At 38.1% G+C, this 22671-nt stretch overlaps 1 protein-coding gene across 1 annotated transcript in view; it reads right to left on the reverse strand.

Moving 5' to 3' along the window:
* Nucleotides 1-22671, reverse strand: part of GRID2 (glutamate ionotropic receptor delta type subunit 2) — a gene marked incomplete at both ends in the record, with an annotated part of 216921 nt that overhangs the window by 3295 nt on the left and 190955 nt on the right. The window contains 1 exon segment of the mRNA XM_015815692.1: nt 4402-4642. Coding sequence (XP_015671178.1) covers nt 4402-4642 — 241 coding nt within the window.

Here is a 22671-nt window from a genome sequence, read left to right on the forward strand (position 1 = left end):
TGCTTGGTTTCAGGCAAGGAAAGCAATACAAGAAAGAAATAGAGGAAAATGGAGACAAAGATAAAAGGAAACAAGGCAAGAGGAAATGTCACAGAAGCTTTAGGGACAAAATTGTGTTGTTGATAGGAAGATAATGAAAGGCTAAGGAAAATTTCTAACGGGGAATTTGTGGGTTTTAAAGACTACACCTAAATTTCATGTATTGATTTGAATAAATCTGTCAATTCTTTGACTGCTAATTTTGGGTGCTTTATTTTGAAAGTGATTCAGATATGTGCATTTGAAAAAAAATTGGGTTTATAAGGATGCTAGATGAAAACTAAAAGCTCTCTTGGTGAATGAAAGCACATTTTTAGCCCTAAGTAGCATTTTCATTATACGAATAATACATTTTGAAATTAAGTTTCATTCCTGTTTAACTATGAAATGTTACTTTTTTCAAGCAATATTTATATATGTAATGCTAAATATAGAATTGTTGTAACATTCTATTTATTTATTTACACCCAACTTACTTACAACTTACATATACATAATATTATTATATATATTGGAGAAAAAAGATCTAATATTGGGTGTTCTGTCTTGGTAAAAACTATAGCCATTTCTGCCATCTATTTGATCAAATGTCTTAATACTGCCTTAGTTTTTAAATACACCAACCTCCCTACATAGCTTGCTTACTCCTTTTTGTTCTCAAAGACTCCTTGTCAAAATTCAGTATAAATGAGTATATAATTTATCAAGTAACAGTGTGCCAACTAACGGAAAACAAAAAATAGATAAATTACATGCATGTGTATGTGTGTATTTGTGTGTATACACACTCTCACATACACACTCCCACATACATAAAACACCTTTTCTTTCTCACGACTATTATTTTTACTGGTTGCATTGCCCTTTCCATTTTTTTTTAACCTCAAACAGCTTTAAGGAAACTAGAGAATTCTGCAGGAATTAATATGGATTAATTAAACTTTATTTGATTAATTGCTATCTTATACCGCATAAATGTATATTTGTGTTACATCACTTTTTTCACTACATAGAAGCCACTTAAGAGATATTGATAGAGATATAGGTACAATATTCATATTGTTTAAGACAGTCCTTGATTTACAATCATAACTGAGCCTGGAATTGTAAGATGTAAGTTGTTGCAGTCATAAGTCAAGGCATCATATGACCAGACCCTATTTTTCACCATTTTTTTGTGGTGAATGCCACGATCATTAAGCAAATCAATTTTCCCTAAATTTTGCCAAAAACTTGAAGTAAACACTGGAAACTGGCAAAAAATGTCGTATATCACAGGATACTGCAAACAGTCCATAAAGATGAGCTAATTGCCAAGTGCCCAAAATGCAATCACCATGACTGTGGGGAGTGCTAACATCATAACCTCAAAAACAGATTGTAAGTAGCTTTGGAGGATGGGATCCTTGTAACCTCAAACAGTTGTTAAGCAATTGGTCATAAGTGGAGGATTACCTCTATTTAAAGATCATTTGAGGTTTAAGATTTGCTCGTCTGGCCCAAGAAATTAAGCACACATTTTGCTATTATATATTTACTGACTAGGTTTCTGAATATCTACCAGTAGCAAGGCAAGCAATTCATCCACAGTGACCCGAATGCATTCAGAGATAATTGTCTATGGAGATTCTCAGTCATCCAGGTCATGGTTATCCCAAAGGTGCTTTTTCAAGAGGCAACTGGACTTTCTTGCTTTTCTTTGAAGACATTTCGCCTCTCATCCAAGAAGCTTCTTCAGCTCTGACTGGATGGTGGAGAATGGAAAGATTTATCTTCCTTGCAGACAGATGGTCATTTGCCTTCCTTTAGAGAGTCGTTGAGGCCACTTGGAGGTTTATCCTGACCCTGAGAACACAGATAAACCTCCAAGTGGCCTCAACAACTCTCTAAAAGAATGCAAATGACCAGCTGTCTGCAAGGAATATAAATGTTTTCATTCCCCATGACCCAGTCAGAGCTGAAGAAGCTTCTTGGATGAGAAGTGAAACGTCTTCAAAGAAAAACAAGAAAGTCAAGTTGCCTCTTGAAAAAGCACCTTTGGGACATTCAGAGATAATATGAACTTCATAGGTATGATTACTATTACGATACTCATGTTAAATGTAACCTGTGAACTGGTTTTGGTGATTAAAGCACTACCATTGGATTCAGTTAGACCAACTCTTAATTTTATCTTTGCACTAACATTTATTTTATCTTAAATCCATCCTCCATGGTTTTTAAGTCTTTGGTCTTTTAAGATGAATTCTACTGCTGAACATAATATCCATTGTTTATAAGAAAATGAATGGAGTGATAATTGTCCAAATGCCATCCCGTGACCCATACTCTACCCACTTAAGACAGGGGTCCTCAACCTTGGCAACTTTAAGACTTGTGGACTTCAACTCCCAGAATTCCTCAGCCAGCCAGCTGGGAGTTGAAGTCCACAAGTCTTAAAATTGCCAAGGTTGAGGACCCCTGACTTAAGACATCAAAATGAGACACCACTCATAGGATGATTTGTGCATAGTTCCACAAAATGATTGCTCCTCTTTTTTTCAAATATGCCTTGGTCAACAGTGAAATATTCAATCATGAGAACATTTAAATTATCACCAGGCTTCAGAGTTTACATGCCTTTGAGATTAATGGGGACAGCTCACAGTTCTGTCAGAGCTATTGTTATAAGGCTGTCTGCAGACACAAGCAGACATGACTGCATGGGTTACTTTGATTCACCACTTCACAGCTATTGTTACAACCGTAAGGCATTTATTTGTTTTCTTAGAACGAAAAGGCTGCATTCTGAAGTCCAATGGGCCTGGAATAAATTGATGCAATATAAACTCCACCTGGGGACTTAGGAAGAACCAGTGGATTTCATGATAGTTAAAATGAATGCTAGTTCATAATCTTTGCTGAATTGACAAACTTTTTTATTTTGGATAGAGGGGATTCAATATATACGTCCATTCAGAACTTTTAATTTTTTAAAAAATTAAATAAAGACTTGGTTGCAAGCCTGACAAATTATGATAGGAGGTTCCAAGATTCTACTTCATGTAGGTTTCACCCACATTTTAAATTGCCAATATTTGCAATAGTTAAATGGTTCCCTCCTCCCCTCATCCCATCTATTTCTTAAGGCTGTAAATCACAAGGACAACGTTTGTATAAGTTTCTTCTAAGAAGTAATCTCATAAATTGATCCCTTGGCTGTCTACAGTCCACGTTCTTCTTTTGTCAGTACTCTGATTTAGAAGTGCAGACTCACATTTGCTCTGACGAATTGCAAGCCTGCCTAAATAAGAATGATTTAAACAAAAGCCAGAGATATCCCGGCCATGCGTAGCCCGGAAAAGAAATTTAAAAATAAACAATTCAGTGCTGTGAAAATTAAGCCATAATTTATATTTGACACTTATATTTGAGGGGGATGAATTTTATGAAGGCATCCCATTCTCTTGAAAGAAATTGGTGGTTGGAACTTTGCAAACCCAAGGAAAGCTTACTTTTAGGCAAGGACTTGTATGCTCAACCCGAATAGAGAAAAGGGATGCTCACGGAAGCATCCTCCTGCGTTTCTGAGCGTGCATGTGGCTCAGAAGTCTACTGTACATTTAATTCTAAGGCCTGAAGGAGGAACTCCTGCTACTAAGCATGCTATATATTTGCAACAACCTTTCAGTTTTTACAGTGAAATATGTAGGGAGTCTTTGAAAGAGTCCACACATATTGCATCACTAATTTAGCCTTCTCTTAGCAGGCTGTACAGACTTACAGGGCTCTTAGTAAATCTGAATTTGCTCCTCAAAATGTAGCTGATTGTAAGGAAATGTATATAACAGTGTAGAGTCTAATAAACCATCTGTTGTAGGCTATCTTTTCTTGTTCACATCTTATGAAACAGGGAAGTAAAACCTTACCAGAAGTCAAAACTGATTAACATTTGATCCTGCTTTAATCAACTAAAGATAAAATTCAGTTAGGCCAATTAAGGATGCAGTCCTAGATGTAAGCCCTGTGGAATTAGCAGAATTTTCTTTTGAATGTGGGATCAGGCTGCATCGTACGCTGGTAGAAGACAGATCTTATCCAGATTAATAATAAAACACTTAATTGCTAATACTTTATAAATAATATGAAAGCCAATTATTATTCACTAAATGGTTGTGAACAAGATATGTGCTAGTAAGTCCCACGGAAATTAATTAGAATAAGTATTCATAAGTACAACATTGTATTATTTCTTTCTTGATGTTTCCCCCCCCCCAGAGATAAATGGTTCACAAATGGTGATTAAAATGCCATTAAAACATATCAGAAGATGCATTTTCCTTCTCACCTCTAGTGCTATGATGAAATGGAAGGGTCTCATACCTCTTTTGAAGGAACCTGTGAGCCTTTTCTTTTATTCCACCATGTTTCCAACATGGCAATTAAGCAGGAGAGAACAATCCCAGCTGCCAGTATGCAAAAAACACCTGCAAAGCTTTTTATGTCCAAGGCTCCCCCTTTATGTTTGGGGTCCATAGAGGAGTGCAGATCACACTGGGAATTCTTTGGCCACCACTTATGCTTCAGGAGATCCATGTGTCCATTCTGCTGAAGTTCTAGGATCCTTGGAGAGAAATCACAGAGTCATGAATGTCTTCAAGAGCCATAGAAGATGTATACAGCTGTATGGTCCCTGACACCAAAAGATCTCATCCATGTGAAAATATTCCTGATGCCAGTAACTACGTTCAGGTATAACACAGGCCCTTTAAGTATGATAATTCAGGTAGTCCTCAATTTACAACAGTTCATTTAGTGACCATTTGAAGTTACATCACTGAAAAAAGTGACTTATGACTGTTTGTCACGCAACCATTGCAGCATCCTCACAGTCAGGTGATCAAAATTCAGATGGTTGGCAACAGACTCACATTTATGACGGTTGCCGTGTCCGGGGGTCAGGTGATCCCCTTTTGTAATCTTCTGACAAGCAAAATCAATAGGGAAGCCAGATTCATTTAAGAACCATGTTACTAACTTAACAACTGCAGTGATTCACTTAACAGCTATGGCAAGCAGAGTCATAAAATGGGGCAAAACTTAGCAATAGAAATTTTGGGCTCAATTGTGATTGCAAGTTGAGGACCACCTGTACTGACATCATTAGATGACTGCATGAACGATAACTATCACAATGAGTATTATAAATGGCCAGACAGAAGTCCAAACTGTGGAATCATTCAAGAAACAGTTGTATGAAACCACTTAGCATTCCAATGCTAAATATAAAAGTGAGAAATATGTTTAAACTATTAAAATATAAAGTTTATATAATGGCCACAATATCTAGTGCTCAAGTTTCATTGAAATTGCTGATGCTTAAATAGTCTTAACTCTGATATAATGGGTTGAGTCAAATACTGTTGAAATGAATGGGGTTTAATTTAACACCTCCTATATTAACTCTTCTACTCCATCCTCCGAGTTGGGTCACCATATAAATTGGCTGAATAAAAAAAAATCTTGTTGATTTCAATGGTCAAATGTAATTTTACGTGGTTCATATCCATTGGCTGGATTCTTAGATCAAAATAAAGTTGTATTTTTTAAAACAGTGATCTTTTGAATACCAAAAAACTGCCTCAGTGATAACTAATGATTTCATATAAACAATAGTAGTTAGGCCAGCACTTATCAAATTATATCAATGCCAATACCACCTAGACTTGCATACCGCTTCATAGTGCTTTACAGCACTCTCTGGATGTCACATATTGCTCCCAAGAATCTGGGTCCTCATTTTACCGACCTTGTAAGGATGGAAGGCTGAGTCAATCTGTGCCAGTCAGGATCAAACTCCAGATTGTGGGACTGCAATACTGCATTCTAACTACTGCGCCATCACGGCTCATGTGTGACTTTAGCCCATATATTTCAGTGCTCGCACACAAGCAGCTCAAAAAGTTTTAGAACTGACATAGGAAGTCACTGTACCACATGTCCCAGAGCCCATCCCAATTTGATTTGTACAAGAGTGCATAGTGATTTGTGTTTTGTCAACTACGTGATTGATACAGCTGATCTTATAGCTTGCTTTGCTTTACATGGCTAGTGAGAATGAGGGCTTGCTCGCTCTAATTCAATGTTTCTCAACCTTGGCAACTTTAAGATATGTGGGTTTCAACTTCCAGAATTTTCTAGCCAGCATGCTACACATTTTAAAGTTGTCAGGGTTAAGAAATACTTTTCTAAGCACTATGCAATGCTCTGGGGTACAAGATAAATGCATTTCCTTCAGCCATGTCATTTGCTCTTACTAGCATCAGAGCATCACAAATGTAGACAGTTGCTGTTGCAATAAGCCCAAACAAAGGCATGCTTTGTATTCTACTGATTGTAAGCACCTGCTTTAAATGTGTGTCATTTAAATCAATTGAACTGCAATGCACTTTAACGTACTTCTGTTTAAAGCCTTTGTTTTAGTCAACGCTCATTTGTTCTAAACAGCAACCAACTGTTATCTCACACTTATATGTACTCATATGATTCATAGTCCACACATTTCAAATACTTTAACGATAGTACTTTTAACAGTAAATGAAAACAGGTCCCAAATGATAAAAGGAGACTGAAAATTAAATTATGATGCAGTAAACTACCATCAACTGTACAATAACATATATATAAAAGACAGGGTTAAAAGCAACCTGATCTGTAGATTCATAGTCCATGTGCAAAGTTTTAGCAGCTTTCAGAACGTCAAAAAACTTCAACAGCACAGGAGTTATTCAGATTTTGGGAACAGCCTATTTGAAAAGGGTAAATGGATTCCCAGCCTCCTAACCTCTTTTAGACAAAGATGCCAAAGCATTTTTCTATCTCTACCCTGGGATGGTAATTTATTAAATTTATTTTGCACTAAATTCTCAAAGACTATGGGCAGGATGTTCTAATCAGACAGGTGGTATGGTAACTTATGTCTTAGTCATTAAAAGGCTATTCTTCTTCTTGTTGTTGTGCCATATCCGTTATCGGATGTTGGATTGCATACAAAAACCTATTGGCAACCATTCACAATGTGGCTCTAACAAAGCTGAAATGACTCTCGCTTGCCAGCATATGGGTTGCTGTGTTTTGTAGCAACTGCAGTTTTAGATGGTCTTTAAGGGCAGCCTCATATAGAGCTTCTTACAATCAATGTCAAAATAATGAGGACATGTAGAGAGCCACAGAGATGATGTTGGGGAAGCTAAGCAGATGGTTACATAAACAAAAGCATTTGTTAAGCCAGGCAACAGCTAAAATGTGAGAAAGGAGTTCGGGAAGACTCCTCCCTAATTCTCTATAATGTAAGAGGGAAAGAGGGGAGAACTCAGTCAAGTGTTCAAAGTTGTGTGTCACTTTTGCCTTTCTCAATAAAATATGCTTTCAGTCAGATTTGTGGGGTCAGTTTCCTGACCTGACTTATCTCACAGGCCTGATAGGATGTGAATCGTTGCCAGGATCCCAACTCTAAGAAGGGCTTGTGGACTGCTTGAAGCTGGGCAAAAGCTCCTCTGGCCACTGTTTTCATTTGCCAGTGGAGTAGGAGCCCCGAGTCCACCATGAGACTCCATAGCAATAGCATTTAGACTTTTATATCTCCCCATAGTGCTTTACAGCACTCTCTGGAGAGTTTACAATGTCAGCATTATTTGCCTATTGCCCTCAACACCCATCTCAGAAGGATAGAAAGTTGAGTCAACCTTAAGCCCCATCAGGATTGAACTCCTGGTTATGGGCAGAGTTAGCCTGCAATACTGCACTTAGCCACTGTGCCATCATACTGCAGAATTTCAAGTGCGAGCCCCATCAAGAATCAAAGCAGGAGTCCCAAGACAAAGTAGATGGTTTCTAAATCAACAATAATTTCCTTGGGCTTTGTTCCCATTCAATCTTTTATACCCTCTGGATTAAGGCTATATCAAGACACCTCCTACATCTCCTGCCTGGTACAGAGTGATTCTATCTAACTGGATTTCATCTGAATATTGATGATACTTCGCTGCAAATCATGAACAGTCTTCTCCAGTGGCTTCATATAGTTGTTAAATAACATCCGAGAGGAGTGGCAAAGGGCCCAACCACTTATCTGCCATCTTTTATTGACTGGAACTTCCTTCAGAGGAGGAATAGAACCAATGTTTTACAATGCCTGCAAGTCCCAAGACCTGGGGGGGGGGTGCTCCATAGGAATCTCATGACTCAAAAGCTTCTCTAGGTAATCTAACAGGACTAAAAAAGCTGCATTTTCCTGTTCCAGTCATAGTGGAGCTTATTGATGAGTTACTAGTGCAGATTCTATTGTACAGGTATAGCTAGGTCTGAAATCTGAATACAGTGAATCAAGACAACTCATTTCTTTTATAATTGAAGGTCAGTCACCTTTTCCAAGGTCTGACATTTCATATCCTCAATATATTCCTTGGTAAATCAGAGCAAACCCCCCCCCCAATTAAATGGTCAGAAAGGGCAATTTTGCTCAACCCTTTTGTTCAACCCTGTTTTTGTTCAACACTGTTGCATCTATATTTCAGAAGTCTAGGGTCATGGCAGCACTGCCTGTCACATTAATGACAAGATCCATGCCCTACTACTCTATTTATTTAATTTATCCAGCAATGGAAAAAATATCTTTGATTCCTCACTAAACAGTGCTTAATTTACTTCTGCTATTCCTGATGAATTTTCAGTTCAGAACTTATTTGATCTTTGTAACATTTTTGAGACTGAAATTTCTTCCCAACTGTATCATACCAATTGGAATATTATAGATAGGAAAGATTCCTCCCCAGCTATCTGAAATTTTGACCACGTAGTGAGAGATAGAGGTTTTATAATGAGGCAGTGGAAGTGGAGATGTTAAAAGAAATGATTAGATTCTTCAGTTAGGGAAATTATATATCAAGGCAAATTATAGTAGCATCAGAGTGACTAGTTTGTCTAATGAGGCCAAAAGCCAGATCACATTTGCCCTTTGCAAAATCATGGATGTTCTGGCAATTTAATTCAGGTGTTTAGTCAAAGGAATTAATTTGTATGCTGAGGTTTTTGAACACAGCGAGAGTTTCCACCTGGTCCAGTTAGTGAACAAACTCCATTAACGTTCAAAGTGATTTGCATGGGAGGATAATAAAAAACAGTTTGGAGGATAATTGTGCCCCTGAAAGCACAATTTTTTAAAAGGGACCTCTGGCAAAGTCAGCATTAATTTGGCAGTAAGTCACTTTTTGTAGTGTGTGAATTTCCCACAAGATGGCACCCTGTCCACAAAAACAGATAACTGTTCATACATACTCCAGCATTCAGGAAGAATAAATAAATACTTTCCTATCAGAAAGCAAGCATATACTACTACCATAATTAAAATATACAGAAACTCACTTTTCAGAATCCTCACTTTAATATGGCTTTTTCAAATTTTGGAGCATATCTCCATTCTGGCTGGGACTGGGACTGTGTTTTCAAAAATTCCAAATGCTTGCTTTGCTTTACAAGAGTAGGGATCCATTTGGAGTAAAGTGAGAATCAGAGGAAATGGGATGAATTAGCTGCCATTCTAGCTGGTCACAAGTTTGTCAGCAGGGCTTTATCATTTAAGGGTGAATGCCAAGAACAGAAGTTATGTAGATGAACCAGGTGGAACGAAAGAAAGCGAAGATAGAAGAAAAAAGGGGGCAGAAGCTTAGCCAGGCAGTATTCTCCTTCAAAAGTTGAGATGCTTAGATTGAGAAAGAAGGTCAAAACTAAGACTTTCTAAGGACTGGTGGTTTATGGTGGTCAGCAGCTGAGTTGAGTTTCATTGACTGGTTCCTCACTCAGCTGACTGAGTGTTCAAACTATAGCATTAGAATAGAATAGAATGGAATGGAATGGAATGGAATGGAGTGGAGTGGAGTGGAATGGAATAGAATAGAGTTGGAAGGGACATGGTAGGTCATCTAGTCCACCTCCCCTGCTCAAGCAGGAGACCCTACACCATTTCTGACAGATGGCAGTCCAGTCTCTTTTTGAAAGCATTATGTTTGCAGTGGTTATTGAGGAAAGAAATAAGGCTGTAAGCCTGAATGACAGTTATCTTGGTTTCAGACTGCCCTCCTGCCGTGTCATATAGAGGTAAAGCTTGAGATATTATGCAAATAACAGCCGCATCTGTAGCTGTAAAAGCATAGGGCAAACATCTTGCACTGATGAAATATATGTATTATGCATGCATTGACTACAGTAAAGTATAGATGACAAGCAGAGAGTAATAACATTGTGGAAAACCTTTTATGCTGCTCAGTTTGGAGGCAAAGCAGACCATAGTCAATTAAAGTGAATGGTTTCAGAAATTTAAAAGGCATATTGACCCCCAGAGGGCACTGTTCTTGTTACATGCAGCACTAACTTCTCTGCGGTTTTTATTTACAAAAGAGATGAGAATTCCTTCCCTGAACTAAAATTCCTTTCTTCCCTTAACATTATCACCTTGCCTGGTGCTACTCAGGGTAGTTGTTCAGCAACATTTAGATGACCATAAGGACTGGGACCTCAAGAAGGGATTAATTGTTGCTTTTGCTCAGGATTCTAATCCAGTTAAATCAGTGCCTGCCTTTTTTTTTTTTTGCCTCTTCCCATGTTTTTAAGCATTGTGCACTCGTAGATACAATAACAGACTTGGAAGGGACTTTGGAGGTCTTCTAGTCCAACCCCCTGCTCAGACAGGAAACCCTATACCATTTCAGACAAATGGTTGTCCAATCTTTTCTTTAAAACATCCAGTGTTGGAGCATTCACAACCTCTGGAGGCAAGTTGTTCCATTGATTAATTGTTCTCACTGTCAGGAAATTTTTTCTTAGTTCTAGGTTGCTTCTCTTTTTGATTAGTTTCCATCTATTGTTTCTTGTCCTGCCTTCAGGTGCTTTTGAGAATAGTTTGACTCCTTCTTCTTTGTGGCAGCCCCTGAGATATTGGAACTGTTAGAAGTAAGTCTTCATCCTGGTTCATCCAAGCCGGGAATAAATAAGCAAACATGGCGACTGCTTTGGGAAGAAGGTTACAGTTTATTGCAGAAGACAGATAAGCAGCAGAGGAGAAGAAAAGAGAGTGAGCACATGGGCAGAGGGTCTTTTTATACCCTCTAGCCCTGCCTGGAAGTTTCCTGTTCCTGTGGCATNTTTGTCTTCTTGATTGCTCTGGCTTCAACTTTCTGATGGTTCCACATCTGCATTTGTATAAGACTAGCTACTGCCCTGGGCAGAGATGAGGCCAGGTTTGGTTTCTGCTTTTCAAAAAAATGCTTTTAAAAATCCTTTTGGTGAACAATATTTTTTTCCTGCCTTTTTAATATTTCCTTCTCTGGGTTAACTTCCCACAGAACACTGCTATCATGTCATCCCTAGTTGTCCTTTTCATTAAACTAGACCCAATACCCAATTCCAGCATCCGTTCTTTATATGTTTTAGCCTCCAATCCCCTAATCATCTTTGTTACTCTTCTCTGCACTCTTTCTAGTGTCTCAATATCTTTTTTTTTACATCGTGGTGACCAAAACTGGATGCAGTTTTCCAAGTGTGGCCTTACCAAGGCACTCTTTAAGGCTTGAAGATACTCAAACAAATGGTGGCATTATTAGGAATACAAAGATTTTTTAAAAAAATTAGGCACCTATATGAGTCGATGCTAGCTTTACCTTTTCTAGGAATTCAGTTCATCCATTGCTGATACTCAAAGAGGCTTAATGACACATTCAGAGAGGGGCCACAAGTTCTTTTCACAGATGATTGGAAATGGCCTGCAAGACTAAATGCCAGCTTCTTTGTACCAGGCCATGTTAACCAAGAAGTGTTATTTTCAGCTGCTTGCTTGCTTTTCCTCATGGAGAGCCAATGATGAGAAGCCATGTTAACACTCAAGGTCTTGTAAAATGACAAGGAAATAATGTGATACCACGTGGAAAGGGCTTTTTTTTCCCCATTAGGAAAGCTAATTAGTCACTGCAACAGTGAAGGCAAGAGTCGCTGTGAAAAGATTGGAATTGAGCCCAATGGGGAGTCAGTCAGTCAATTTCCTTCCTAAAGAAAATGGCTCCGTTCTGCTCTGCAAATTTTAGCAGAAACACTGAATCTGACATAGAACAAGGTGTTCTGGATTGTAGGTAAGTGGGTGGCTGTTAGAGAGAGCGAGAGAGAGCGAGAGAGAGAGAGACTGATGCATTCCCGCTGTCACTGCTATTGCATCTCACTGTCATTCAGAAATGCTTGGAAATACAGGTAGTCCTTCATTTACGACCCACAATTAGGATCAGAGTTTACAATGGTAAGCATTGCAGATTTTAAGTGAGTCACATCCAATTTTATGACCGTTTTGGCCACAGTTGTTAAGCAAGTCACGTCAGTTATTAAGTGAATCATGCAGTCTTAAGCATGTTTATTGCTGGAAGAAGCATTGTGGGGAATTCTTAAATGTAGTGCTAGTATAGTGTGTCAAAGGTGTTTTTCTATTCTGCTGAGTACCACATTTCTAAAAGGCAGAATGGAAAGATGTTCTGCAGATTTAATTCAGAAAGGATATGCTGAAGTTATGTTCCCATATCGCCTGCCCAAAGGAGAAGATGAATAGAGGTAGGAAAGTCCATTTGCTATCCCTGAATTCTATAATCTCAGGAAATCATAAAAGTTGTATTTATTGTTTTTGTAGGAAACAACACATATCAAATACTGTACATTACTACATTAAATTATGTTGCATCATAAATGGGCATTGGCAGGGTTGCCACAATCAGGAAAATTACTGGTAATTTTGAGAATGATGTCTATGCTACGCCAGAATTAGTTTTGTGCATAAAAAGTCATGATTTCTTTCAGATAATGATGTAACCTTAATAGAATAATATGCTTAATGCTGTGCTTGTTTAGCTCATCCAACACCAGCTTACAGGATTCTTTTGCTCAATCTTTACCAAACTGATTTGCTTCTTCTTCTTCCTTTTTTACAGGTATCCTCAACTTATGACCCAAAAGTTCTGTTGCTGAGACATTTGTTAAGTGAGTTTTGTCCCATTTTACGACCTTCCTTGCCATAGTTGTTAAGTGAATCATTGCAGTTGTTAATTTAGTAACATGGTTGTTAAATGAATAAGGCTTCCCCATTGACTTTGCTTGCCAGAAAGTCGCAAAAGCGTGAGCCTGGAACGCTGCAACCATCATAAATATGACCAGTTGCCAAGAATCTGAATTTTATCACATGACTATGGGGATGCTGCAATGGTCGTAAGTATGAAAATATGGTCATAAGTCACTTTTTCAGTGCTAATCTTGAATAGTCACTAAACGAACTGTTGTAAGTCGAGGACCAGAATTTCATTACCATCACCCAGAGGATTATTGGCTGCCCTCTCTTCCCCCTCCCCTGGACGAACTGTACAGGTTCTGCTGTCTTAGGAAAGCTCAAAACATTCTTAAAGACTCATCTCATCCCGGACATTCTTTTTTTGAACTATTATCATCTGGCAGATGGTACAGGATAATAAAAACAAAGACAAATAGGCTGAAAAATAGTTTTTATCCCAGAGCGGTAACCATATTAAATACTACTGTATAGTGCAACATTGAAGTGCAATATTGGGGGCAGCGCAATGGTGAATAGAATGTGTAGGATATGTGTATATAATGTATGTTTTTACTTGTGGTTTTTACTTGTGTGTAGTGTGCACTGTTTACAGCACTTAATTTTGTTGTGAGATACACAATGAGAATAAAGATATTCTATCTATCTATCTATCTATCTATCTATCTATCTATCTATCGCCTCTTTCCTCCTGTGCTACATTGTTTGTTAAAGTTGAAAGTCTGCATGTAGAGGACTTCTATTTTCCATCCTTCATACCAGACTTGGGCATTTTATAGCCCTTAGGCTGCCCCAGTTTGGCCCACATGAAATCGATTGTAAACTAGAAATCAAACGTAAAACATCATGCTATATAGGGGGCAGGAGAAGAAGCCAAGACAAATCTGGCCCTGCACAGCCACTATGTGCTCATTTAGTTGGTTGGCAACTGTGGAAGGGCAAGCAGACAAAGCACTTTTTTGCATTTGTGCAGCACTTGCCCCTCACCTGGAGTTGAGGTGACTGAGTTTGAGAACATCAAATCAATTTACATTGGTTTGGTCCTCCACAACAGTTTCAATTTCTCATGTGGCCCCTTGGGAAAATTAATTGTTCACACGAACTTCCATAATGGTTTAGGCATCTACTATGAACTGTCTCCTCCTACATCTTTTGAAGAATTACACAGGATTACCATACTAGAGAGATGACTTTGACTATCATTACTACTGTTTCCACTTTGGCAAATAGTTTTCTTTAATCACGCTTATAAATTAAGCCAAATATCAGCACATTTGTTAACTTGATTTTGACTAGAACGTTTAAAGAAGCACTTCATACCTGCTCTATCATTTGTGATTGTGGCAGAGATCCTTATGCACAAGAAAGGTGGTAAGCTGTCTAGTGTGTAACAGAAAGCAAACACCTGAATCTCAAAGATGCAAAGAACTTGCTGAAATTTATTCTCTTCAGTCCCTTGAGCACTCAGGGAAGGACTGAAAACAAAATCAGAGTCGTGGAGCCTCAGCAGTCCAAATCAAGGATTCAAATACTCCTCTACTGCAATTCTCCAAATATATAACCAAGGAAATAAATGGATCTGGCAGAAAAAGTTTGAGGATTGTTCTCCTGCTCTTGCATCAACAGTCTCAGTAAGGTTTCTTGCCCCAGCTATGGACATGTAAATAACACCTTCCTTGCCTAATCTGGCCCCTTCCTTCCCTCTGTATGAGAGAGGCTTTCCAGCTTGATGAACAAGATCTCTTCTTTTCCTGGACAATGAACTAGGTCCCAGCCAAGCAGAATAGAAAGGTGAAAAAATTATAAATAATCCAGGATTCTTTCTATCCTTTATAATTTCCCTTAACATCCTTCTCCAGCTCCCTTCATTGGGGTCTACAACAACTCGCCGGGGCCAACTTCCCATAGGACAACTTGCATGGATCAATTCAGTGCTGTATTAATGGTTTCATTCAGTTACTTTTATTACCGGTGACCGTGTTTTTGTCAACATTATTGTAGCTCTTGTATTTCTGGATTGATTTTCTTTGTTATTGGCCATGGTTCCATCAAAATTAATTTAACCATTGTATTTGTTGAATTGTCCTGCAGCGAGTTATCTCATGGCTAGTTGGCCGCAGCGAGATGGCCATGACGAGTTGGCTGTGGTGAGTTGGCCACAGCAAGTTGCTTCATCTCACCTATAGATACTTATATTCTGCTGCTCTGCTTTACTAAAAGGAGGACAGTGTTTCTCTTCACAACATGGGCTCTCTCTGACTTCATCATTTCCAGACTAAGAGGGAAAAAAAAATTAAGGGAGAGATCTATGATCCTTGCCTTAATTTTAAAACAGTACACAATAATTTTCCTGAACCATTAAAAAACAAAATGCAATTAGTATCTCACTGGCTCTCAAGTGTTATGCTGACTAGTAGACTTTAATATTTCTATAACTCTGTTATGTGCTTATTAGGTGCCAAAGCTGCAAAAGTCAAGCACTTATTACAGAAATGTCAGGCATGATATTTCATTATATGGAAGCTGCAGTTCAAAGGAATGGATAATGGTCATTATAATCAATGCTCAGAAATATATGGGGCTGCTGCAAGGGATTTAGCACTAGTTCCCACAGAGACAAAAGCCATAATGGAAGATGAAAAAAAAGGAAACAGTAGGGTGACATCTTTGAGTTATCAGCATAATTCTTGCACTCAATGTGATACTTAGGTTTAACAACTGGTGGTGGAGGGAACCATTTAATTAGGAGAATCTAGAGCCAATAATTTCAGTCTTAGAGTAAATCTTTAGGCTCTGCATAGCTGTGCAATATTTTTTTTTTTTTTAGAAAAGTAACATAACATCCGTAGGCCACTGAGTGGATAAGTGGAGGTTAAACTGGTTTAATAAGTTTTTGTTTACAGACACAGTGATGTGCATAATTTAAATAATGTGCTGGGAGAGACAAGCTTCAGGGCCTCCGTTTAAAGAATCCTTTCTTTAAAAAATCCATTCCAGGAAAACAACATAATAATCATGTAAGGCAATGTTTCTCAACACTAGCAACTTGAGAATGTATGGACTTCAACTCTCAGGATTCACCAGCCAGCCATGCACTGTGGTCATTTGATGATGGGTGGACTTCAAGTCCCAGAATTCTAGCCGGGGAATTCTGATAATTGAAGTTAACACATCTTAATATATCCAGAGTTGAATTCTGGGAGTTGAAGTCCACCCATCTTCAAGTGGCAAAGCTTGAGAAATACTGATGTAAAAAAATCACAGCTAGATGTAATAGGACCACAAGGAATAAAAAATTGAGCTGATATTACCTCTCATTGAGATTATGGGAAATATAAAAGCTATTCAGGTAATCTTTGATTTCCCGCAATGGACACCAGACTGCAATGGACACCAGAATATTTTTGTGTGGAATAGTAGTTAAGCAAGGGATCATGTGACTGCTTCACTCAATGATTGCAATCCTGATTCTGGTTCTTAAGCAATCTCATGGGTAGTTAAGTGGAGGGAGTCCCAGGTTAATAATGCAGGGCACCTGGGGGATAGAAGAGAACCTGGGAGGCCCAGTACCCATAGAAAGCCCATGTATATGTTTTTTCTTTAGGAGGTGAAAATCTTCCCTGCTGAAATCCAAGCATAATTTTCACCACCTGAGTAGAGGTATACTTTTGCATGGCTTGTGCTGGGCCTCCCTCACACACCTGGGGCACCTCACACTCCTTACCTTACTGCAGTACCTCTCTGCTCAGAGATTGAAAATGCTATTTTAATTTCATCTCCCCCTTATTTCAGGGACTGGCTAAAAGAACTGTCTGCTGAAGGATTTCTGTTTCATGCCTGCTTGAATTACCAAAATCCCAGCAGCCTTGGAGCTGAAATCCTTTGACAGACAGCTCTTTCAGCCAGATCCAGAGATGAGAGGGAGTCCTCTTGGCAGGCTACAGAAGTTTGCAAGCATCCTTTCCGGCTTATTAACTTTCTGGGGAAGGGTCAGAGAAGATTGCAAATGGTGATTACATAATTGCAAGGTGCTTGGCAACTGGTCAGAAGTGCAAACAGGTTGCCAATCACCCAGATTGTGGTCATGTCGGCAATGTGTGTGTGTGTGTGTGATATTCTGCAATGGTTGGAAGTGCTTTATAGGCCATAAAACATCCTTTCTAAGGCTGTTATTAATTCAAAGCATCATTAAGTGAATGCTCATAAGTTGAGGACCACCTGTGTATGACAAAATTTCTGCAGAGGTTCCAGGATTGTAGTTTCAATTACTTCTTTAAGTCTGAAAACAATGGCGTTCACAAGGTCAAAACAGCCTATTATATTTACAGCCTGTTATTTAAAAATCAGTTTCAACAGCACTGAATAAAAATAAAGTAGGGAAAAATATTTTTTTTACAAATGTCTCCTTTAAACAAAATCACTTTAGTAAACATGTGGCTGGTAAGACAATGCAGTTCAAACTTATGTAGCATCTCAACCATGATTTTGCAGTTATTCCATTATCATTAATAGAGCTATTTCAGAGATGGCATTTAGAAACTGAAAATGGAACATCAATGCAATATTTTCACAAACTGAAACTCCAGACTCTCTATAAATGTCCAAGAAATTCATGGCAGTCTCTTGCATTAAAAATCTATACTTATAATAATATGCACCAGGACTGTAATCTGTTATTTTAATGACAATTCCCCTAAGGCAGTAGGAAAACAAAATCTGAGTTGTATCAGAAGCAAGTTTGCATTTGGTGGTTGAGCCTGTGAATATCTATCGTGCCAAAAGGCAAGAAGTAATAGAAGAACCAAGGTTTTAGAGAATGATTCAGAAAATAAAAATTAAGAAACAGTTCAGCGAGGGTATCATTTCCTTTCTATTTGAACTGCTGAGCAGTCTACAAAAATTGGACTTAAGACATTTCAGAGAATATGTTTTTCTATCTTGAAAAAAAACAAAAGATGATCAGGAAATAAATAAAATGTAATTTATAGTTTTACTAAAATCAATTACTTGGAAAGATTTTGATGATATCTCAGTATCTGTTGGGTGGACAAGGTAATAGTAAAGACAGCAATAGCAATAGCATTTAGGCTTATACACCACCGCATAGCAGTTTACAGAACTCTCTGGGCAGCTTACAATGTAAAAGCATTATTTTCATATTGCCCCAAACAATCTGGGTCCTAATTTTACCGATCTCGGAAGGATGGAAGGCTGAGTCAATCATCAGGATCGAACTCCAGGCTGTGGGCAGTTTGCCTGCAATAATGCACTTTAACCACTACATGAAACATTGGTAGTTGATTATATCAATCGAGACACTTAAAACTAGTTACTGATAAAGGTTTAATCTCTTGCATTGGTTCTTCTGTTTCATACTGTGTCACTGGTAAGCTATCCAAATGTTTATTCCAAAATGCTGCAGGTCCCAGTCTTTGTTATATGATGTGCTCTTTCTTCTCTGCATTGTATTTTCAGTTTACTCTAGATTTACATGGTCTTAATACTCTAACCCTGCCAACAAAAGTACGTATAGTCAAGGCCATGGTTTTCCCAGTTGCAATGTATGGCTCTGAAAGTTGGACCATAAGAAAGGCTGAGCGCCAAAGAATTGAGGCCTTTGAACTATGGTGCTGGAGAAGACTCCTGCGAGTCCCCTGGACTGCAAGGCAATCAAACTGGTCAATCCTAGAGGAGATCAACCCTGACTGCTCTTTAGAAGGCCAGATCCTGAAGTTGAAACTCAAGTACTTTGGCCACCTAATGAGAAGGAAGGACTCACTGGAGAAGGGCCTAATGCTGGGAAAGATTGAGGGCAATAGAGCAAGGGGATGATAGAGAATGAGGTGGCTGGATGGAGTCACTGAAGCAGTAGGCGTGAGCTTAAATGGACTCCAGAAGATGGTAGAGGACAGGAAGGCCTGGAGGACAGGAAGGCCTGGGGTCACAATGGGTCGGACATGACTTCACAACTAACAACAACAATACTCTAACCAAAGCCATGGGGCCAAAATTGCAAGCAAGCATTTTCCAAGGGGAAATTATTATTTGATATACTAGAAGAGTATATCAGGCAATCAAATGTACATCAGTCTAATACAGTATTCCTCAACTTTGGCGAGTTTAAGATATGTGGACTTCAACTCTAGAATTTTCCAGTCAACGTGATTGATTATATATTATGATCAAGTATGAATCGATCATATTTTAGCCTCAGATGAAATAATTACTTCATCTTGTCAGCTGAAATTGTACGCTGAAGTCTGAATTTCTCTACTGCATGGTGGTGATATTTGAATGCCAAGTAATATTGATAGAAGGCATCTACCTTGCTTTTTAGTGTGATTTGTTGTAATAAGGGTGTAATTATTACAAAGCTCTCAAGTGAGTGGAGTTAAGATAGCCTGCAGCTGAACAGAGAAGTTTGATTCCAGCTTAGCAAAGGCACCAAAGACACTTTCTCAGATTCAGGTAAGACACTCTAATATTATATATGTTAATTGTTGCAAACTGCAATGAATTTTCCTGATATTTCTCATCCTCTTATTACAACCTAAAGGCAATGCCATAAAGGTTTTCACTAAGTAAGATCTGTGCTAAGTTGAATCTTCTTTAAGCTAAAAAAGAAAAACACAGTGTACCATTATATAGAATCTCATCAAGCCGTTGAGTAGGTATTCATCCATCATTTTTGTACTAAGAAATGTCCTCATTTGTTCCCTTTCACTTCAGCCTAGGAAGCAAAAGGAAAAAAAAAATCCAATTTTTCCCATTTCTTCTTTCTGTCTAGTATCTTATTGATGACTTTCCAAATCATGACACGAAAATTTGGTTTTGATTTCCTTTAATTTGCTAAATCCCCAAGGAAAAAGGAAAAAGTGGTATTTTCTTCAATGTGTCATAAATTATTAATGCTAAATCTGCTGCTTTCATATTTCTGTGAACTTATTGTCTTTCAGTCATTAAATTCTCTGTCATTAAATTAACTGTTTAAAGCCCCCATATTAGCTCATAGATTATTAATTGAATACTCTCTCTGGGTTAGCCTGCAAACTATTAATTGTTCCTATTGAATACCAAGTGTTTATTTGATTATTACATCTTGTTCAGCTCTCTGGGCTGTGGGAATTAATAACAAGATATAATCAGGATATTTATTTGATTGTCCTGTAAGCTGATAACCCAACTATTAATACATTGTATTAATTGCTTATTAATTATAGATTATGGGGCCCAATTGACAAAAGAAAGCTTAGGACCATATTTGTTGGAAACATGCAGAAGAGGCCTTCATCCTACACTGGATGAACGATGGCTAAAATGATGATGATGAATTATAGTTTGGATGTGGAGTTCCTGAGTGCATCCATTTGTATAACAATCTGTAGTGTCAGGTCTCAAAGAATTAGTGCTTTATATGTACCCCTTTGTTTTTCTTAGCAGAACTTTCCAATACTTCTATTATATCAATATGATATTGGTTCTATGAGGCCTATACAGTTAACAATGCTGTGTGTGAAGTGATTTTTTTTAAAACTAGGTTGAAACCCCTGTTTGCTTATGAGGGGACATTTAGCTTTGTTAGATTTTTATTTTACCTTTTTTTACTTTTTATAAATAATTCATGGTGGCGAACGTACATTTTACTTATTTATATTCTGCCTTATTATTTTTATAAATAAAAAGGTGGTGAACATATCCAACACCTCTCCTCTTTTCCCCCACACCCTCCACTGTGAGGTGGGTTGGCCTGAGAGGAATTGACTGGCCCAGAGTCACCCAACCAGCTTTCATGCCCTGGTGGGACTAGAACTCACAGTCTCCTGGTTTCTACACCAGCACCTTAACCACTACACCAAACTGACTCTCTTGATGAGTGTTCCAACATAAATGTAATCTTCAACTATATAATTCTGGAAAAATATATGTGATGACATCTTGTGGTCAGCATCCAACAAGCCATCAGATTAAGCAAATGTCAAGAGTTAATATCACCAGCCAAAACACTGACTTTCTGGCCTGCCCAGTGACTCCTACTAGTGCTATTGCCCCATTAATAATAACATTTTCCAATTTTACAGATGATTTCACTATAGTCCGTAATGAATTTTATTCAAACTCTACATTTACCTTAATACGAAGAAAAATATATTCCATCAACTTTATTGAAAGATATAATTTTTACCCTGATTTGAAATTAAGATGACAGCTAAGAATAAAGACACATGCTACTTGCTCCTTTACAATTAATTTTACAATATTCTTTTAAAAAACCCCAAACCTAATCTGATCCAACTGTAACAGAAATGTACAACCTTACAAATGAAAGAGATTTCCATTACTACAGCAAAAATTCCACTAAACATAAAAACTCAGCCTAGAGCTAATAGTAACTTTATTTTACAGCATAGATATCAAAGAAACATAATCATAAACTAACTTCACTTTGGAGTCCTTGGTGTTCTTTGAGCTTGGTTTTTCCTTGCAGATGTTTCTTTACCCCACTAGGTAACATCATCAGTGCCATAAGAACAAGGAGCAAACTCCACACTCACTAACATTGATAGTGTTACTTAGCTGGATAATGAAACATCTGCAAGCAAACAACTAAGCTCAGAGAGAACCACAGAGAACCAGAAACACATTTCAACACTGAACCACAAATATCTTCTTTTATTGTAACTTCACTCTAAAACCAATAGAAATAGAAACACCCAGTTATTTCAGAACACAATCCATTCTGTATAAAATAAAAGACCACCAAGATGAAAACTGATTCTAAACTCTCCTCTCCCCAGAATTTAATATTTCTTGGAGGCTTAACTCTACATTCAGTGTAGCACATAAATATATAGCCTTATGTTATGTAGCTTGGTTATGTTTCTGTAAGTCAACAGAGCCGAACACAATCCAGCAATAGTTACACAATGGAGTCTCTCGATTGGTGGGACTATAATGGATCTGGGCAGTATATATCAAATTGACAGAGACAGATGGTTTCGTATGGTCCCATTCCAGCACTGCGGTTTCCCCTTGTAATAAGCTTTAACATGCAATTGTGGGAAGTCAGCCCCCCCCCCCGAGAAAGAAATATTTTTGGAAATATTTAAAAGGCAGAATATATTTCCCTAAAGGATTTTAAAAGCAGAAACCAACCCTGCCCCCAAGTCTCTCTGTCCCAAACAGAAACCAAGTCTGCAGAAATGCAGATGTGATAATCTTGTCAGAAAGACTGGAGTCAGGAAACTGGGATTAGGAAGAAAGATCCCTAGAATCAACAACCCCTAACACCAAAAATCCAAGAGTCATCAGCCCCAGCCCCAGGGAAGCAGGATATGATCTTTGGGACATAATAGGATTAACCCACCACCATCAGAATACCAGAAAGGCACACTCAGACTCAGGTCAAAGTTCATGCCACAGGAACTACTCCAAACAAAAGCCTCCAGGGGGTATAAAAATCCACTCCCTACATGTGCCTTCTCTCTTTTTTCTTCCACAGCCAT

The sequence above is a fragment of the Protobothrops mucrosquamatus genome, unplaced genomic scaffold (genome assembly GCF_001527695.2).
Source record: "Protobothrops mucrosquamatus isolate PMUCROS unplaced genomic scaffold, P.Mucros_1.0 scaffold367, whole genome shotgun sequence".
In the NCBI taxonomy this organism is placed as follows: Eukaryota; Metazoa; Chordata; class Lepidosauria; order Squamata; family Viperidae; genus Protobothrops; species Protobothrops mucrosquamatus.